Source organism: Gymnoscopelus microlampas (assembly GCF_963454915.1).
Source record: "Gymnoscopelus microlampas genome assembly, chromosome: 21".
Taxonomy (NCBI): domain Eukaryota; kingdom Metazoa; phylum Chordata; class Actinopteri; order Myctophiformes; family Myctophidae; genus Gymnoscopelus; species Gymnoscopelus microlampas.
Genome location: NC_139958.1, coordinates 15,639,170 through 15,659,571, shown reverse-complemented (window position 1 = coordinate 15,659,571; position 20,402 = coordinate 15,639,170). Strand labels below are relative to the sequence as shown.

The following is a 20,402-nucleotide window of genomic DNA, read 5'->3' as shown; positions in this document are numbered from 1 at the left end:
CACACGAGTCATCCTGAATTGAGGGACAAATCCTTTTAGTCCTTTTTCTCTGCAGTTCCATCAGCAATAGTAAATTGTCTGCAATCAAGGAATGCACTTTAATGTTCTGTGACATCTTCCAACTCAATCAGAGAGCCGTCCCCTTTTGGAACCCAAACTTTTCTAATAAACCCCCGCCCACAGGAGTGGCCCAATTCTCTCCCAACTTGCTACAAAAATCGCTCATGCAAAACTATATAATCTCCTACATTTCATTTTCCACCTTCACATGTGTCTCCTTCTCTAAACCAGTTCCAGCTCTGATAAAGCATGCAGGTTGTGCTATTTACGATTAATTTCTTGTGTTATTTTTTATGCTATGCTGATGAATTGAATACATAGGCCCACAATGGAAACATGTCCCCAGGACTTTTTTGTGTTATCCTCATGTACCTCATGCTGTTTACATTTCTGACTAATACAGTATTCAATTTATCAAAAAAAAAATTGCTATAAGAATATGATTGCTTGGCTGAATTAACGATGAACCTTTTAACCTAGCATTCCCCTTTCGTCAAAATTTAGAAAAATAGCAAATCTACATACGAACCCACAACACAATCGGCTATGTGTTGTACTGTATGTTGTTACAAAATCTCATCCAGCTATATCGTATGTAACAAACACCATATACCTATCCAACCAACCACACTCATCAGCATTCTTACAGAGCAGATCCAAATACATATTGCAAGATCGTTTTCTTAATGTCATGACATTAAGAAAACAAAAGGTACATATCGCCTCAAAGAGCTGGTAGACCACACAGCTGCAAGTGATATATCATTTGTTACAGGCCAGGGTGCTGAGAGCTGCCGTTGACAGGACACATTTGGAAAGTTAAGCCTGCGAATACACAGGGGGAAATCGTCGCTGCAAGGTGGAAACCTTGTATGTACCAAAACCTTTACTTTTGAGGAAATGGAAAAAAATAACCTGTTGTTCCAATGGATCCAACGTAGTTGTTATTTAGTCACAGACTTAACCCCTTTCACGTTCACTTTCAGAATTCTAAAACATAATGAAAATAGCGATTTACAAGCTCACAACGAGTAATGATGTGTTCACTAATTTTTTTAGTAGTAGCAGTAGTAGGGTATTAATAAAATTTAAAAAAAGAGATATGGAGATACAAGGTTTCCACCCGACAGTGACAAAATGTTACCACATTGCTCAGTTTCACACAGATCTGCAGGCAATTCACACCTACAGACCAAAGGCACCAATGAACTAACTACAGTACAAACTATTTCTGGATTTCTTTTATCAGACAATAAAGTGATCTAATGCATCTGAAGAGAGTTGTAAATACCTGCCCGATGTTGTGTGTGTGAAATATTGGCAAGTGTAGATTCTTTGGGCAACGCCTTGTTTGGAAAGCTCTTGGTGGTACAGTATTAAATAAACAAAACAGTCCCAGACCTTGCAGATGTGTTTAATATTCACCCTCTGGGATCATGTAATATAACCACATAATAGTTAGAACTGTGCCAAGAGAAATTACTGTATGACAAAGTAGTTGTCAACGGGTACACACAATTAAAGTACAGTTTCATGCAGTAAATTTAGCATTTTTCAGATGGACAGGTGAGCACTTTGTTTGTTTATTTTGTTATCAATACCTTTTGTTTGAGCTGCATGACAGACATCTTGATCTGGTGAAAATCCTCACAGGTGGCTGAGCAGGATCCAGTGTTCATCACATTGTCAGACTTCTCAAAGAGACGAGCTGCCGGGAGGGGAAGAACCACCCATGTTTATTCACACATCACCCTGTGTGTGTGTGTGTGTGTGTGTGTGTGTGTGTGTGTATATGTGTGTGTGTGTGTGTGTGTGTGTGTGTGTGTGTGTGTGTGTGTGTGTGTGTGTGTGTGTGTGTGTGTGTGTGTGTGTGTGTGTGTGTGTGTGTGTGTGTGTGTGTGTGTGTGTGTGTGTGTGTGTGTGTGTGTGCGCGCGCGCGCGTGTGTGCGTGCGTGTGTGCGTGTGCACGTGTTACTGTCTGTAGATTTAAAAATGAGTTACATGTAGATCTTGTGTAATGTGAAATGAAAAGCAAACATTGCAACAAGAGCACAACACTGTTGTTAATATCATCACGTTGTGGTGTCTAGTTTAGTTTAGATCAGTTTTGTTTATTTCAAAAGCAATAACATATACACAATAAAGTCCAGGACTTATTTCTTCATGGCCCTTATACAAATAACAAATACATGTCCGAACACATGAGTGACAGTGATGTACAATAAATAAAACACTTTTTCAAGATGTAAACAATATACTTAAAACTAATGCAATAAATAAAATATACTACCCATGGTATATTATTACGGAACCTTTTCCAGTAACCAGGACCTTGGTAAACACTATTAGAAGTCAGTAATGATGATATACAATAATAATATCAATACAATGAATTGCCTGAAATAGCAAACGTTGCAACGAGAGCAGAAAACAACTGTGATTTGTTTACAATTAGTGAGGTTTAATTTCATGTCTTCAATAATTGAAAACAGAGCACCACCAGGACTAATATGATGACATTCTATAGCAGCTGAATGATCGGCAGCTTAAAAAAATATTAAAATCCAAACCCTTGAGTCCTGCTAGCCTATCACTAAAAGTTAACTGGCTTTATAGCTGAAGAGTGACTTACAGCTGAACCACTGTAACATTGTGGTTACCTGAACCCCACTGTTCTAGGTCACTGAACATCCTAGGCTTGTACAGGAGACAGGTCTAGTAAATGTGTCAGAGACTAGACTAATACAATCGGAAACACCTACCAATCAATTAACCCTGGAACAGCAGAGCTTAAATCACACACCCTTACCTAATTTGGGAAAAGTGAAGAATGAACTTAACTGAAAACATTTCAGTCAAATATCTTCAAATGAAAATATCAGCTTTATATAAAAAAGAAAGATCAACATAGTTCCCTCGAGCCATACTTCGGACACTTTTTTTAAAGTAACCATGACACGTCAAAACTCCACGCAACTGCGTGTCACAAGTAGATGCTCCAACCCTTTGCTCGCTTCAAATGGAACTGAATGGACGTGACGTTTCAGTCATACATGTCATTTGTTATCGTACCTTATCAGCCATCCACTCACGCGTTCACGCACGCACATTTCTGCTATTACCTAAAAGCAAGGAAAGCAGGTGAATGTAGGCTAGTGCTGTGCAGAAATGAAGACAACATTGAATGAAAACCTGCTGTCGTCTATCCCCTGCTATTGAGCCTGTTACGCCACAAACTACACAGCTCAGCTGGCGCTGCAACACCAGCCACAGCTAAGCAACATTACCACAAAAGCATCTTAGCTCATCATTTGTTCAAGATATACACTGTATGCATCTCACTGTAACTCGATGTAAAGGGACCAAGGAAATATATTGTCCATCTGCAGTAAAACTGATGAAATGTTTTCAATTTACATTTTAAGATCTTATATTTTGGCACGTAAACACATGCAGTAATTTCTTATCCATAGTTACAGACTTCACAGGAAAGCCCCACTGTTATTAGACTCTGTCTTGTTTTATTTTGTGTCTGGGCTGGGGTAGAAAGTGACTTAATGTATAAATATATAAATGTAATGGATGTCTGAGAGCTTCTGGACAGTATTTTTCTCCAGTATGTTGTCTCAGCAGTGGGACACACAGCAGGGGGGGTTGAGTGTGTACCGTAGCACCTCGTTCCTAGAGTAAAGCCTGATTTATAGCTTGTCGTACGACAGTCTAACGTGCTGAAAATTATACGACCTACAAGCTCTCAACAAGTTGCAAGTGCGACATGCTGAGAGCTTGTAGGTCGTCTATTTCCGGTGCGCGACACCGTCGAGCGACACCGTCGAGCGACACCGTCGTACAGCGGAGCATAAATTAGGCTTAAGAACTGCTGTTAGTAAAAGGCCTTTTTCTATCTGAGTAATGGAAGACAAGCTCATGGGAGGAAGTTGCAAATCTGCAGCCCATGACTCGCCATGACCGCTCCATTTGCAACCGAATCTGGGGCCGGACTCTTTCTCATCCCTTCATCCATTTGTGATGTTAGCCTCAAATGCATCAAGCAAATCCAAACAGACTGGGAGTCAAGGGGCAGTGTTTGAGCGAGGGAGACATTCTGACATGTACAAGGAGCTGCTAGGTGTAATGACTACCAGGTGTCCATGCTTGAAACGCACTCTCTCTCTCACTTTCTCTCTCTCTCTCTCTTCCCCCTCTCTCTCCATCTCCCTCGCTCTCTCTCTCTCTCTCCACATCTCTCTGTCTCTCTCTCCCTCTGTCTCCCCCCCCTTTCTCCATCTCCCTCTCTCCACATCTCTCCGTCTCTCTCTCTCTCCATCTTTCCCTCTCTCTCTCTGTCTCTCCATCTTTCTCTCTCCAATTCAAATTTCACAAATTGGAGTTTTTAAAGATAATCATGAGAAAAGGAAAGTGTCAAATCATAAAACAGCAATATTAAATATACATAAAATAGAAATAACTTAGGCAGAGTACCTTAGTCTTTTGTGCAGACATCGCTTAGCAGCAGGGGTCAGATTAAATGGGAATGGAATATATTCCCAGACATAATACATTAAGTGATAGTGCCAGTGTGATGGCAATGAGGGGGTGCAATTGATTAGGTAATCAAAGTAATCATACAGAAAATATCTGATCCACAAGCACATAATGCTGCACGATGTGCTGCATCGTGGGTTAGTAGATCTAGCTATTTACGGTCATTTTGCACAACATCGTTGTATGACAAAGTATAAAATAGGGCTTAAGTCGATTATAAAAAACTAAATTAGAATTTAGTTGATAAATATTCTTTTTAAGTGTAATTAAAAGTAATCGATAGAATAATCACATGCACGCATTCACGCACACACGCACACAAGGCAATAACGTGTGGTCACTTCTATAAGCTACGCTCACCTGTCTGTCCTTTGGTGCAGGATTTACCGTCTTCTTCCAGGAAGTAACCTTTCTCACACTCGCAGCTGTAGCTCCCCACGGTGTTAATGCAGGTCTGAGAACATATGCTGCCGTTTTTGTTTTCACACTCATCAACATCTGCAATGGATAAATAAATAAGTAAAGAAAATGACAACCTGTGTGTGAATTGCATTTGAAATGATCAGTAGCATGATAGTGTCTTTGTTCAAATATGAAAAACAATCGTACATAACAAAAACAAAAAAACATTAGCAAAAATAGCAGATCTACCACACAACGTGTCGCAAAGCAACGCATTGTGAGCTTGCAGATCAGCTGTTTTGCCCTTGTCGTACATCAAGGGCTTACTGTAAGTGGTTAAATACGGGCAATATAGCATTTAAATGGCACTAAAATAAGAACAAACCGAAAGAATATCCTAAACTTCATTGATTCTGTATATCGAGAGCTTACAAGTTGTGATATATCGTAAAATGTAATTTATAGAAAATGCCATTAATATTGCTGTTAGTGATATTCTTCGGTTAAAACTAAACGTTTTTGCTAAAATGTTAACGCTCTAAATTCGGATAATTTTGCTATAGAGTGTTTGTTCAGTAACTGAAATTGGTATCCCGACCTGAAAATGTATTTTATGTTTATTGTTTAATAGGAGGTGGAGAGACAGGGAGACCCGTGTTACTGTACAGAGTCTACAGACAGTCTATAGCAATTATTTTATCGGAATATAGATCGATTTAACACTTCATTTGAACAGTCATTTACAGCACCTTTAAAACACCTGCATCATTAAGGTACAGGTGTTGACAGTATACAGTATCCTCAGCATAATGGAGCTGTGTCAGTGTCACTCACCCAGACAATAAGGCTTCTCCCGGTTCCTGTGGCGCTCGCGGTCATAGCGGTAGCCATTGTAACAGGTGCACACGACTCGACCAAAATGATCTGTGCACTGCTGCTCACAGGGGGCGCCAGCGCACACGTCATAGTCTGCAGGGAGATGGGCAATGGGGACATTGTAAACCAGGGGTTCTCAAAGTGGGGTCCGGGGGTCCTTGGGGGGGTTTAAAATAGCTGAGCCACAAGCTCACAACGTGTCGCATCAAGTTTGTTAATCTGCAACTTTTGGAAAATGCAATTTGGGAATCCTTGACATGAAAATGTTGAAAACGACTATTGTAAATATAAAGAAGACAGGTGGGCTCTCAGAGTAAAATCAATGTTTCTCATCATCAACTAACCTCATCATTTGACTTGTACAGATGCTGCATGAGGAGCTGTCTACATAATTACATATTATTCATTTTACTGTACATACAGTATCAGTATGTCACGTAGTACCGACAAAGATACAGGCATTGTTAAATCAATGATACTTAGTTTACAACATTTTGAAGAATTTCAAAAATAGTCGATCTACAAGCTCACAACGTGTCACATCGCAAAACATTGAGCTTGTAGATTGGCTATTTTTGCTATTTGACGTACATAGTATATAGTGCGAAGTGGTTCACAGAGAAACAATATGTTCATTACTAATATGAAAACACCATGTGTGTTGTTATACTGACTGGTCATAATGTTTAAATGATATACTTTCAACATAATGTCATATCATGCAAAGATTGCCATGGGGTAATTAGACATTATTTGGAATCAAGCCTATATTGTTGAATCAGCCTCTGGTAACAATATATAAATCCCACACTAATCAAACACTTGTTTGAGTTTGCTAATAAAGAATGTGCTGGCATGTGTTCCTTGGTGTTACACTTATTCAGTGAGGTTAAAACAACACAAAGTCAATTGAACATTTCTAGGGGGCTCAGTGAGGGAAACCCAACGGGATAAGATGAGAGAGAGCGTTCCAGTAAATATCACGAGCGACTGCACGAGACAGACGTCCAAACGTTTTGGAAAAGGTTTCAGTACCTTCAGGAATGCACTGGCCCAGCACAAACTTAAAGCCTTCACAGCACTTCTTCCTGTAAAAGATAAGATTGACAATGATACACAACATACCTTGAACACTTTAAAAGGCACACACTTCACCCGTAAAATATACTTTTTATAGGGCCAAATTAGCAAGCATCTCATACGACTACGGTTCATCTGGTCATTCTTAATCCAACATGGATCTGTTTTACTGCTTTTCCATTTTAATGTCTGAACCATCTCCACAAAGCTGGCTGTGGCCAGACTTCAGACCTGGCAACGCCCACACACACGCACACACAAATGCACACATGCACACACAAATGTACGCACGCACACAAACTACTATTACTATACTTTTGAGGACATCGAAACTTTAGCATGCCAATTTTATAACTACCATTTGACCACTTATATTGGCAATTGAACCCTAACCCTAAAGGTTGAGTTGTACTTATTTGTGCGCCGGTGTCGTGCACTATAGCCGACTTCCCGTTTACAAGCTCACAACGCATTGCAATGCATTGTGAGCTTATAGATCGTCTATTTTTGCTGCGCGACACCGGCACACAACTAAGTATAAATCAGGCATAAATCTAACTCCAAACCCTAAACCAAACCTAATCCTAATCCAAATTGACAACACAACGGTCTATTTCTCACAACATCTATTTCTCAAATGATGAATTCATATACTTGTGGGGACTTTTAAGGGCCATTCATATTGACCACTATAACTATAACTATACAAATAATACACTTAAGTCAAGTGGATGGCAGAGTTCATACAAACTATAGAAAAGAAGCCCTCAGAAATATAGTAGCACGCACGCACGCACGCACGCACGCACGCACGCACGCACGCACACACACACACACACACACACACACACACACACACACACACACACACACACACACACACACACACACACACACACACACACACACACACACACACACACACACACACACACACACACACACACACACACACACACACACACACACACACACACACACACACACACACAGTTGTGTTGGTTCTCATCTGAGGTCACTCCATTGAATTACAGTCAGCAACAATCCCCCCATGGAGGCACATGTTGGTGGATGTGTTGGCTCTCCATTCTTCTGAACAGTTGACTCACTCAAACACTGGCTTAACATTGACTCTCTCTTTTCTCCACTCTTTTGCTTCCATTTGTTTTGGTCCTGTCTTACTGTCTCGTGTCCTTACTTCACCTCACCTGTTTGCTCTGCATTATTATAGTGGTTCTCAAACTTTTTCTAAATTCTAAATTTAAATTTCAGTTTGGTATGCATTAGGTCACGGAGCCCCATAACTCTGAGAGTGTACAGATTGAACCAAATGGACTCTTATGGGTCCATTGTGTCAAACATGTTGTGAGCTTGTAGATCGGCTATTTTTGGCAAAGATATTTGTGTAAAGGGAAAAAACGGTCCAAATACAGAGACAACTCTACTCCAGTTCACTAAGTTTAGATGATTGGCAACCCTACACACGCAGGTTCTGGAGAACCGCTGATCCAACTGACTTCCAGCGGTTACTATAGTATTTTACTTCTACTCCACTACCTATCAGAGGCAAATATTGTACTTTTACTCCACTACAATTATTTGAAAACTTTAGTTACTAGTTACTTTGCAGATTTAGATTATTATTACATAACACACATTAACCACTTCAGCCCTTCATACATTTTGGCCATTTGTATACATTTTATACATTTGAAAACTTGTGAAATGGGACATCCTGCATAATGACTACTTTCTACTTTTGCTACTTTGATTACATTTTGATACCAATACTTTTGTACTTTTACTCAAGTAAATTTTGGATTCCGGACTTTTACTTGTAACAGAGTATTTCTACATTGCAGTGTTGATACTTTTACTTAAGTAAAAAATTTGAGTACTTTTTCCACCATTGCTGACTTCACACTCGACACTGCACTCCCTTGCGACAACAGCAATACACTCTACAAATGTATTGGCCGGTTCTCAAGACACACAAAGGACAGCCATACAAACACACGCAGCGATTTGTGGAATTCATAGATGGATTGCATCACTACTTCAAGTCGTATTCTTTCCAGCTCAAAAGGAACACATTGGTGAAATAATCTATCGGTGCCAGACATGAGTGAACAACAGAAACCACAAGTCCTCATTATATCGCTATGCAGGAATGACTATATTTATGACTCAAGTCAAAATAATACTGCATCATAAGCTATTCATCTCTGGCTCACACGTCTGGGGAAAGTGCTACCAGGTGTTGCCTTACACTAGGAGGTGATAAAAAGAAAAAGGAAAAGAAAAATCCAATTACCTCCATGAAGTCACATTGTAGCAATACAGGCTTTGATGGTGGTCCTATAGAACAGAATGCACTGTAAGCTTTAAAGCTTAGATTCAGGTGTGGTTACGGTGATAGGGATATTCCTACACACCCACCCACCCACACACACACCCACCCACCCACACCCACACACACACACACACACACACACACACACACACACACACACACACACACACACACACACACACACACACACATTGCACGCACATGTGCCCCCTCTGTATTGTGTGGTCTATTACTGGATTAAAAGGAAAGGAAAGCATGTAAGTGTTTCTATAGCCTTATGGGTGATTTACTGTATAGGGCTACTTAGTTGCAAGCCCGCAGGACGGGGGATAATTTTGAAGCACTGATTTCTAAGTGGCCAAATCTGGTATTGCAAGTTTGTTTCTATGCTTAGTTGTGCTTCAGTGTTGCACACTGAAAATAAACGATCTACAAGCTCAAAATGCGTCACAGCGTGACGTGTTGTTAGCTTGTAGATCGGCAATTTTCTGTGAGCGACACGGCGCGCAAACAAGTATAAATCAGCCATTAAAGCCCAGAGGAGTACACTACGGTAGTTCTCTGTTCTACATCTGCCAACCAGCTCACTCATGTTGAAATCAAGGTTACAGACATTTACAGTCAGGGCAACAGACATTTACACATAGGACAAGACAGCTATTCCTTTATAATTACATAGTATTGTTCCTTATTTTTCCTTATCTAAATCAGTCAAATTAAGCAATAGAATTTGCCTAATCTCGGCAGTAAACACAAGCCAAAAGTTTGGTAAATTAAATTATATCTAAATCAATCAAATTAAGTAATAGAACTTGCCTAATCTCAACAGCAAACACAAGTCAAAAGTTTGGTAAATAAAGTTAAATCTAAATAAATCTAATTAAGCCCAATCTTGACAGTAGATCACCATTAAAACCTCTTACCATTTGGTACTGGTTTCTTTCATCTGCTTCTAATAATAAGACAGCCTTTTGCAGTCACTTCATCTTTCACATTATTCCAGTCAAAATGCGAGTACTCTTAGCCAACACAAGTGCACGCACAGCTGAATATTTCCTGCCTCAGCTGGGAGTTGGGCCTACAAGGACTTCCCTCACTGCAGTTCAATTTCCCACTGGGGGATTTGAACCTGAAGCAATGTGATTATAAGTCTCTAATGCCATTCAACACTCACATCCCTTTAACTGTGTCTAATCTAGAGGTAGAACAATTCTCCACTTGGGAGGTGCACCATGAGGTGAGAGTAGGACATGAGCATTGTGCGTGTTTAGCCTTTATTTGCCCTGGTTGAGGGGAGTGATAAAAGGACTGAGAGAGTGAGAGCGATAAGTCATACCAGCCCAAGGGATGACAACCGTTATCAGCCCTAGCTTGCGCTAAAGTGCCACCGCAAACTGCACTGTCACTACAAGTGACCTCGCTGCGGAAGGAACTTGATAAGTCAGACCTGGATAACAATCAGCCACCAAACACAATTGCTACGGTTGGTGCAGTTTAAATCACCACAACGGTGGCACTGGAGCTAGTGACTTTCCATACTCACTAGCTGCATACCAACACGTGTGAGAGCCAGCAGCACCTGCCCTCTTCTCAGCCAACTCTCTACCCACACTGTCAGGAAATCCTGGTGTGACTACCATTTTGTCATTCAATTTTTGGGCGGTGTAGCCGCCCCTATATGTGAGGTTGGGACATTGACATTTGCTGCACTGTGATTGGCCACCCATTGTACCCCCCCTAACCCTGCACTGTGATTGGCCACCCATTGTACACCCCACAATGGGTGGCCCCTGGACACCCCCGCTGACTCCATTCAGCACTGTGCTTGGCTAGCGAGACACATGATGAAATTATGATGAAATGAATAACCTATAAATAGGACTATGCACTTAAAAAAAACACATTTTTTAAAGTGAGCTTCCATCACTGTGATGACCACTGTGATGATGACCACACCGCCCACTTCACACTGGGTGTGATTTTTAGCGGTGCCAACTGCTCTATATCTGACTTTGTCTGTGGGTCCGTGTGTCCGGGTGTCCGTGTGTCTGTCCGGGTGTGTGTCTGTCCAATAAACAAATATTGATGACAACATCAATACGGGGCTCATCATCAAAGGCACCGCTTCCGTCACACAGGGTGTGATTTTTGGGGCGGTGTAACCGCCCCCTATAAGTGAGGTTTGGACACTGACCAATCCTGCACCGTGATTGGCCAATAGTCTACAACGCTAACCCTTCCACAGTCAATGCAAATCTATACTTTTGTAAAGTCAGCCAATCACATTACAGCCAGTGTCATCACCACTAGCTGAAATGTGATTGGCTGACTTTGCAAATTCAGGACTGTGATTGGCTAGCGAAACACATGACACATGTGCAGCCCTATGAATAGCAGTATGGACTTAAAAAAAACACAGTTTTTTTTTAAGTGAATCACTTCCATCACTGTGATGACCACTGTGACCACACCGCCCACTTCACACTGGGTGTGTTTTTTGTATTCAATTAGCGTTGATCAAATGTTTTTTTTTAATCATTGTCTTTATGTATAAAGAAGGCTATGGGTATGACGATAAATTGCCTGCCATTCATCATTACCCTCAATATTCAACCTTGGGGCATAGCTGTAAATTAGTTTCAGCTAAACAGGATAGTATAGAATTAGGAAATTGAGGGCAGAGAAGGGGAAGGATATACAACAGATCTCCAGTCAGAATCAAACCGGACATGTTGCGACAATGTTGTTAGTGCACTCTCTGGTCAGCTAGCCTGTCCCAGTGTGTGAATATACAGTATTTATTCGAGTGGGTGGTGTATTTGACTTTGTGCATATTTCTGCTTCAGTGTATGTACTGAAATGTACTTGAATTTACGGTATGCGACGTGTTGTGTTTAATGTACTATATCTGTACTAGTATTGTGTTTAATGTACTATATCTGTACTATATTGTATGTACACATCAGGGAGAACGTATAAAAACAAGTAAGATTAGATACATGCACGCTTAAACACAATCTGCACAGTCAGTCAGTTCATACTTAAACTCGAATAACAATGACTATTGTCACTATGCTGTGTATATGTGAATGTGCATTTGTATGTGAAGTATGGGAAACATTGTGACCGGGCCAGGGTATCCAGTTTGTCTTTGGAATCTGCTATGTCACATGGTACTCTCTCTCTTCTCTCTCCTCTCTCCCACTCTCTCTATCTCACTCGCTGTTCCTCTTTGGAGGAGAAACAATGGACAAGCTAAGAGAGTTGAATTGAGGATGGTTTCCTGTGTGACCCACTGTTTCATCTCATCATGTCCCCATGAGGGCAAAAAGCACTTATAGCAAATAAACAGCCCAAGAAAATAAGCAGGGTAAGTTGAATGGCCTCAAGAAAAAACAAACAGATCACGTTAGCTTCCAGAATCACACGAAACAGGAAACCGTATCTCACGGAGAAAAGGATACATCGGAACTGTTGTGGAAATTCATTTTCGGAGAAATGTTACTACGGTTGAGGGAAAACAAAAGGGTGCATTGCCCTCCTCATATTCAATATGACATTAGACCATTTATTCCCGACCCGTCTCTCATCTCATAAGCAAATCTGGAATTCAAAGTACACAGAAGAGTAATTTGAAATAATAACGTATGGACGTGTAAAGTAAGCATTACATTGTGTTTTTCATCAATGCAAAGACAAAGAGTAATTATTTTGTATAAAACTGTTAATCTCTACCATTCTGACATATTCGTATGAGGTCATCTGTAGACATGAAAGCAGATCCTTGAAAAAGAAAAACAAAATAAATGTTGGTGATATGACCAGCATGAGTTAAAACAACATAATGTAGACTCTGGTTGATTAATACTCAGCTCAGATTGATTACCTGAGGGCAATGCTGTAAAACAATCAAATAACCTCTAACCAATACATGATTCGTTATCTGGGAGTGGGAAATTTGGAGGGCCTTTTCATTTAAATTCTAAAGTGTAAAAATGGACCTGTAAGGGTTACATAAAGATTAACTTTTACACTTTCAGTGTATACACAATGAACACTCCAGGTTTTTACTGTGTATATTTACTTTAGAGTTGCGCTGGCCTATGAAGAAAATCTGACCACAAACCACCTATACTACAGACACAGCAAATCTAGCAAAATGATATATACATCAATACAAAGTCTGAACAGAATTGAGTTTTTCTTTTGATTACTGTTGCATTAGTTCAAATTAGAGAGATGTAAAACACATTTTAACATTCAGAGGACAGGCACAAAGGTCAAATTATTAGCAATTTGACATTGATTTCTCTGTCAATTAACAAGCTGCTGCTGATTAGGATTATTGCTTGTGTTCCAAACATGACCTTTCTTTAATGATGTGTGTTTAGGTTATTCAAGGTCAAACTGTGTTGCTGTTCAAGGTGAATGTTTGCAGAGTGGAGGGATCTATATGGTGATGCTGAAGATTAATTCAATGATTTTAACAGCCAACGATACACTTCCAGGCTCTGCCGGTGAGTGTATGTGCATGTGCGTGTATGCATGCATGTGTGTTACAGAATGACAATTTTCTAATGACCTTGTCATTATCAAAGACCTTGACATCAATGCTTGGCATTGATTCACATAATATTGCACCTTTAATAATCAAAACAGTTTGCCCACAGTATATTGTCTTACATTGGGTCAGCTCTAGATATTAATCAAATGTGCAACATGAATACCCTCTATAGAATAAAGCAAAGAATTGCTAGAACACTACCAATACCTCAATGACCAGAATGCCCCAGAGGTCACTTTTTCCGTCTACACCAAATCTCTTCACCAATTGGCAATCTACAAGCTCACAGTGGCACAGTGTTCAGCTGACACAATGTTGTCAGCTGAATGTTCACCTATTTTGACATGCAGAGAATAGGGACGCTAGTGGTAAAAATGTGCAGTGTATGATGCCTCGACAAAAAACTAACTGTGGAATGAACAGTGCCTTGATATATTTTAGATACATATTTAAGCCTGTCTATCTAGTTCTGTGTGGAAGAATCCTGAATGGCATAATACTATACATTTATCCCTGTTTTGGGCCTGTTAAGCGAACAACATTTTCAAAATGTTCAAAAATGGCACAAATAGCAGATCTAAAAGCTCACAACGTGTCGTGATGCAAAGCGTTGTGAGCTTATAGAGCTACTTTCGTGTGACACAGATGAACGACTAACTATAAAAAAGGGCATAAGTGCTCAAATCCTTAAAAAGACCACTCACGCACACGCGTGCACACACACACACACACACACACACACACACACACACACACACACACACACACACACACACACACACACACACACACACACACACACACACACACACACACACAGCCTTTTACAGCCCGCAAACAGGACACAACACATTACACAGCCTATACTTGTAAAGGGGAAGTCACAGTCAATTTGTGAGTCATTTACCACCTGTTCATTTAAAGGTTATTTAATTTTGGTTAGTGATCCGGATCATATTACAGGGGCCCCATGGACTCCACACACAGATTAGCTTGACCTTGGTTGCACCCAGTTAGCTGTAAGTACTCTAATTACCTTATAAACAGAAGACCTCCCCTGAACAAACATGGAGGACTACGCTTGTCCTTGTCTTAAGGCCGATTCATACTTCGTTGTACGACGGTGTCACGACTGTCACGCGCGTAAAATAGCTGATCTACAAGCTCACAATGTGTTGCGGATGCAACACATTGTGAGATTGAAGGTCTGATTTTTTTTTTTTTTTACACCTGTAGGACAGAACACACACATTGGTTGAAAGTAAGTAAGTATATTTACTCAAGTTGAGTAGAGTTTTGAGGGTACTTTTACTTTAATTGAGTACTTAAATCTTTCGAGATGTATACTTCAAATCCACTGCATCTCAGTGGCAAATATTGTACCAATGTAAGTAATAATGTAGCCTTGGGTTCCAGAGCCATGTTATCCATAAGTCAGGAGCCTATCTCCTGTTTCTGTAGCTTGGTACAAGTATACCCCCTGGACATGATGCAGGGACTTATCCCCAATCCAATCCAATCCTTGATGCTTAGTGCCAAGCAGGGAGTCATTGGGAAACATTTTTATAGTCTTTGGTATGACTCGGCCGGGGATTGAACCCCAGACATCCCGATCTCAGGGGAGACACTCCAACCACAAGGCCACTGAGCTGGTCATTTGTACTTTTGACTGCACTACAATTATTTGAAAACTTTAGTTACTAGTTACTTTGCAGATTTGGGTTATTATTACAATACATTAACCACTTAAATTATGCTTTTGGCTATTCAAAATTAGCAAATCTGAAAGCTCACAACATGTCACAAAGCAACATGGTTTGAGCTTGTAGATCTGCTATTTTCCAAAAGGTCTGACAAATTTTGAAAAATGTGAGTAATTTTACTTTGGTACAGTAAGTATATTTTGATGCCAATAATTTTGTACTTTACTCAAGTAAAAACTTTTATACAGGCCTTTTAATTGTAACAGAGTATTTAGTTGTGGTATAGCTACTTTTACTTAAGTAAAGAAATCTGGGTACTTCTTCCACCCCTGACAAACATCGAATACACAAATAAATAAAATTTACTCTAACGCAAACATATATGTCCAAGTAAAAGTACAAGTGCTCACGCGCACGGACGCGCACACACGCACGCACACACACACACACTTGTGTAACCTTAATACTTTTTTTAAACGGGCCCTCTTCATCTGATCACAGCATGTCCCCTCTAGCACAGACTGCAATTACAAAGCTATGATGGGTCTCACACAAACACACACACACGTGATATTTTCAATGCACGACACTGCCGTGTAACTAAATAAAAACTCAACCCCAAACACCAACCGCCCTCACAAGTATAGTAACACACACACACACACACACACACACACACACACACACACACACACACACACACACACACACACACACACACACACACACACACACACACACACACACACACACACACACACACACACACACACACACACACACACACACACACACACACACACAGCTGTGAGGCAACATGCAGTCTCCTCATTGGAGGCATATTTGTCCAGAATCACTGCTGGTGGTTTACAATAACATGTCTACATTCCATAAAACCAGAGGAGCTGTTTGTCAGGTTGGAGAGAAAAACCTGCTACACTCAAAACGATTAATTACACCGCATTGAAACGTGTGACTTATTCCAATACTAATCCTCAGTAAGATGAATAGCGCAATGTTTCTGTTTCAGTAATAAGTGTCTTTTAATGGCCTGCGGTTCTAAATAAATAGCATGTAAACAATTTGGCCATTAAACTATAGGGGAACATGCTCGATAGTATACAGTGACATGCATGGCTGTGAATGTACAGTAACTTATAATCATCATTAATGCTTTGTTTGGAGAATTTATCAAATTACTGCATAAATATACACCAAACGAAGATTGAACCCAGGTTGCGTGTTCTGTAATTTGTGAAGACTTGAGACAAAAGATTTAAATGGTGAATTCCTGGGGGATTTATTGCCAATTTCCTTTGTGAAATGGAGAAGATTGAGAGTGAATTAGAAGCCTTTTAGTCAGCTGTGATCGCGTGTTTGGTTGGATTAGGTCACACGTTTTGAAAGTGGGTGCTGCATTTGTGTGTGCGTGTGTGTGCGTGTGTGTGTGTGTGTGTGTGTGTGTGTGTGTGTGTGTGTGTGTGTGTGTGTGTGTGTGTGTGTGTGTGTGTGTGTGTGTGTGTGTGTGTGTGTGTGTGTGTGTGTGTGTGTCTAGTGATGACAAGATGAATCTAAATAGGCAACATTAGAGCAGACACAAAGAAATAAATGTATAGAATGGTAATTTCCTTGGAAATGGGATGCATTTGTTCATTATGCGAATGCATCTGATCTACGTCATCAGGTCACTCAGCAAGGTGCTATACAGTGGGTGGCTGTGAACACTGAAGTAGTAGGCCTATCTATACTTTTTGATCTATGTACGGGTGCTATAGAACAAGTTCTTAGCACCAACTGTATAGCTCTTTTTTCAATTCAGAGATATTGTAATGATAATGATAAATAAACTCACTTCCACACAAGCCAATTCCCCTTTCCTTTTCCATATACAAAACAGCAAACTCAGTTATTTTTCTTTTAATTTCCTATTCATTTTAAATGAAGAAGACACAGTCAAAGATCAACAATGTTATCAACTCTCATGAATTATTACGTTTAAATTTGTGCAGCTGCTTTTTTGTGTTTGATAATCGTGTCCCAACACCCCCACCCCCTCTCTGTTATATTGGCAAACGTGTCTGTGCTTACTGTAAGTTCTTAGTTTATCTTCATCATAACAGTCTCCAGATCAACAGCCTGACTAAACACAACAGCTTGCTAACATTCCTCAGAATTCCTGGAGCCAGAAGGATTTGACTCCTTCTCTCCTAAAAGGCGAAGAAAATAGCAGATCTACAAGCTCACAACGTGCAGCGTTATTTTTGCTATTCATCGCTATCCGCTATAACAAAGTATTGGGCTTGGGTTGTTGATTTCCATCGCCACATCCCCCATAGTGCAGAGAAAAGGGGTTTCAGCCATGTTTAAGGGCGACTGCTGGAGTGTGTATAATTGATTCAACTCCATAGTGCTCTACTGAGGCATATAGGTGTCAAGGTTCTCCTTCAATTAGATTCCTGGATCTGTGCCTAACACAACAGGCTCAATAGTTCACCCTGGGAAAACTGTACACCTCTGATGTTGGCCCTGTGCATAGAACCATTTCAGATGAATATGTGAGTGAGATTACTCATTGGTACATTACTTAAAGGGGAATGAAACCCTAGGCCAATTATGTAGGTTGTTTTAAAATCTACAGAAGCGTAGAAACATGGCAGGCTGACCTTACAGTACACCGATGTAAGCAACGCACCTGCAGCGAACAATTAACAATGGATTTGTGCTTCACAACAAGAGATTTTTATTGGTCGACTAATTTGACCCTGTGGTAGTCGACTAGTCGACTAGTCGATATTTACCTATTTAAAAATAGGTTAATGCCATTACTATTATTATTATCCTCCTGCCTTTATTTTTATGCCGTTTTAAGGGAAGCGCTTCTGGCACAGCAGCACAGCAGCGTCTCCAAGGATCCTCAAAAGGGGGTTATTGCCCAATATTAGGCTATTATTGGGCATACTTTTGACCCAGTATTCAACTATTCGACTAGTACCAAAAAGGTCGACTAGTGGTTATACTAGTCGACTAGTCGACTAGTTGGTGAAAGCCCTAGCAAGCAATGTGCAACACTTTTGTCAATGCTTGCACATTCATATACCTAAATCACATTTAACTTTTCTACTTTGGTTTGTATAGACAAACCATGGCAGTTATTTAGAACCATGCGTACTGCAGTTTTTCAGCACACAGAAAAAAGTCACTAAAATACTGTACCAGTGTGTTTGTAATCCCAATACTTTACTGTAGGATGAGACTGTCACTGACTGTGATGTTCACTTTATCCTGACCGAGGTTCTTCTGGTGTCTGGATAACTTCAGTTAATTGCCTGTTTTTTCTTTCATTCTGACTGCAGTGTGTTTTGCTTCTGTCCAGCGAATGCTCTGGCAATGTACTTCATCGAAATCTACTCATTTGATTGATGATAATTGTTTCAACAAAAAAAAAAGAGGGAAAGGGGACCAAAAAACCCCAATAACAGGAAGTAACAGTTTGAGTAGAATAGTTGAGTAATACTTCTTTGCCATCTCTCAACTCATGACTTCCTCATTCCATGACTCCAGAGTGTGTCGTAAACAGGACGGGATCCAAAAGCAACAACTAGCTTGGAGCACAGTTAAAATATTCAGTGGGTAAAAAAAATTGTCGGTATAACCCATAAATCTACGTAAATCCACCCATGCCCATCTCACCTCTTACACACGCACACACGCAAGCACACGCACACGCACACGCATGCATACATGCGCACGCATCACGTAATGTCACAACATCCCCAGTTCTGGAGGAAGAGAAAAACCAGGGAATAACTCTATGGTTTCCCGAACTGCAGCATCAGTGTAACATAACAAATGAACATGTATGTGTACACCAGCGGTTCCCAAACCTTTCAGCTTGAGACCCAAAAGATTAATTTGGTGTCACCCCGACGGGACCCTAACATACAAAAATGCATTATAAACTGGAAAAAGTGCTCCTCGGAGCACAGGTCTCCGCCAGGTCAGGTAGGTTATTGTGGGGCAGCGATGTTCGGAATTAGCCAATCAGGATGGAATATGAAAAATTGGACGCAATCATCTTGATCACTTGACTATAGAGACAATGGGTAACCATTTGCATGATGTTTGAATTTGTAGGAGTAAATATAAAAGAAAAGCGTTGCAAAATCGGCCTCCTGGTGGCGCTATAATAGGGCAATGTTAAAAGGGTGGCATTTGTTCTTCAATGTAGTGCGAATGTGCATGCAAAGTGTCACCGCAATCGGACGCTGCATTCATGATTTGTGGCATTTTGTTGAAAACGGGCCACTCCTGCAAACTTTAGATGTCAATGTTAGCCAATCAGGATGGAATATGAAAAATGTAAAAGATCCATTGTGATCACATTACTATAGAGATCATGTGTACCGATTTGTGTGAACTTTTGATAAATTCTGAAGGCTTAATATCAAAAAATGTGTTTTACATAAGTCGGCCTCCTGGTGGCGCTATGAAAAGCAAATGTGAAAAATTCAGGGCAGTTTTTTTTCCTTGGCCTCTAGGGAGTGTGCGTGCAAAGTTTTATGCAGATCGGTGCAGTTATAGTTAAAAACACAAATCGGCCTTTTATAGCGCCACCATGAGGCTGATTTGAACATTTTCATGTGGCATTTCTTCCTCGGCCTAGTGGGAATGTGCGTGTGAAAACTCACGGAAATCTCAAGCTGCGTTCATGATTTGAGGCATTTTGTTGAAAACGGAGCAATCCTGCAAACTTTGGAAGCCAACCTTAGCCAATCAGGATGAAATATGGAAAATTGACAGATCCGTGTTGATAACATGA

The 20,402-nt window shown here is 40.4% G+C and overlaps 1 protein-coding gene across 1 annotated transcript in view; it reads right to left on the bottom strand.

The window, feature by feature from the left end:
• Nucleotides 1-20,402, bottom strand: part of ccbe1 (collagen and calcium binding EGF domains 1) — a 60,879-nt gene that overhangs the window by 24,190 nt on the left and 16,287 nt on the right. Inside the window, exons 3-6 of the mRNA XM_084046322.1 lie at nt 6,919-6,971; nt 5,842-5,976; nt 4,966-5,103; nt 1,662-1,768 (exon numbers count right to left, since the gene is read on the bottom strand). Coding sequence (XP_083902448.1) covers nt 1,662-1,768; nt 4,966-5,103; nt 5,842-5,976; nt 6,919-6,971 — 433 coding nt within the window. The remainder of the gene's footprint in view (nt 1-1,661; nt 1,769-4,965; nt 5,104-5,841; nt 5,977-6,918; nt 6,972-20,402) is intronic.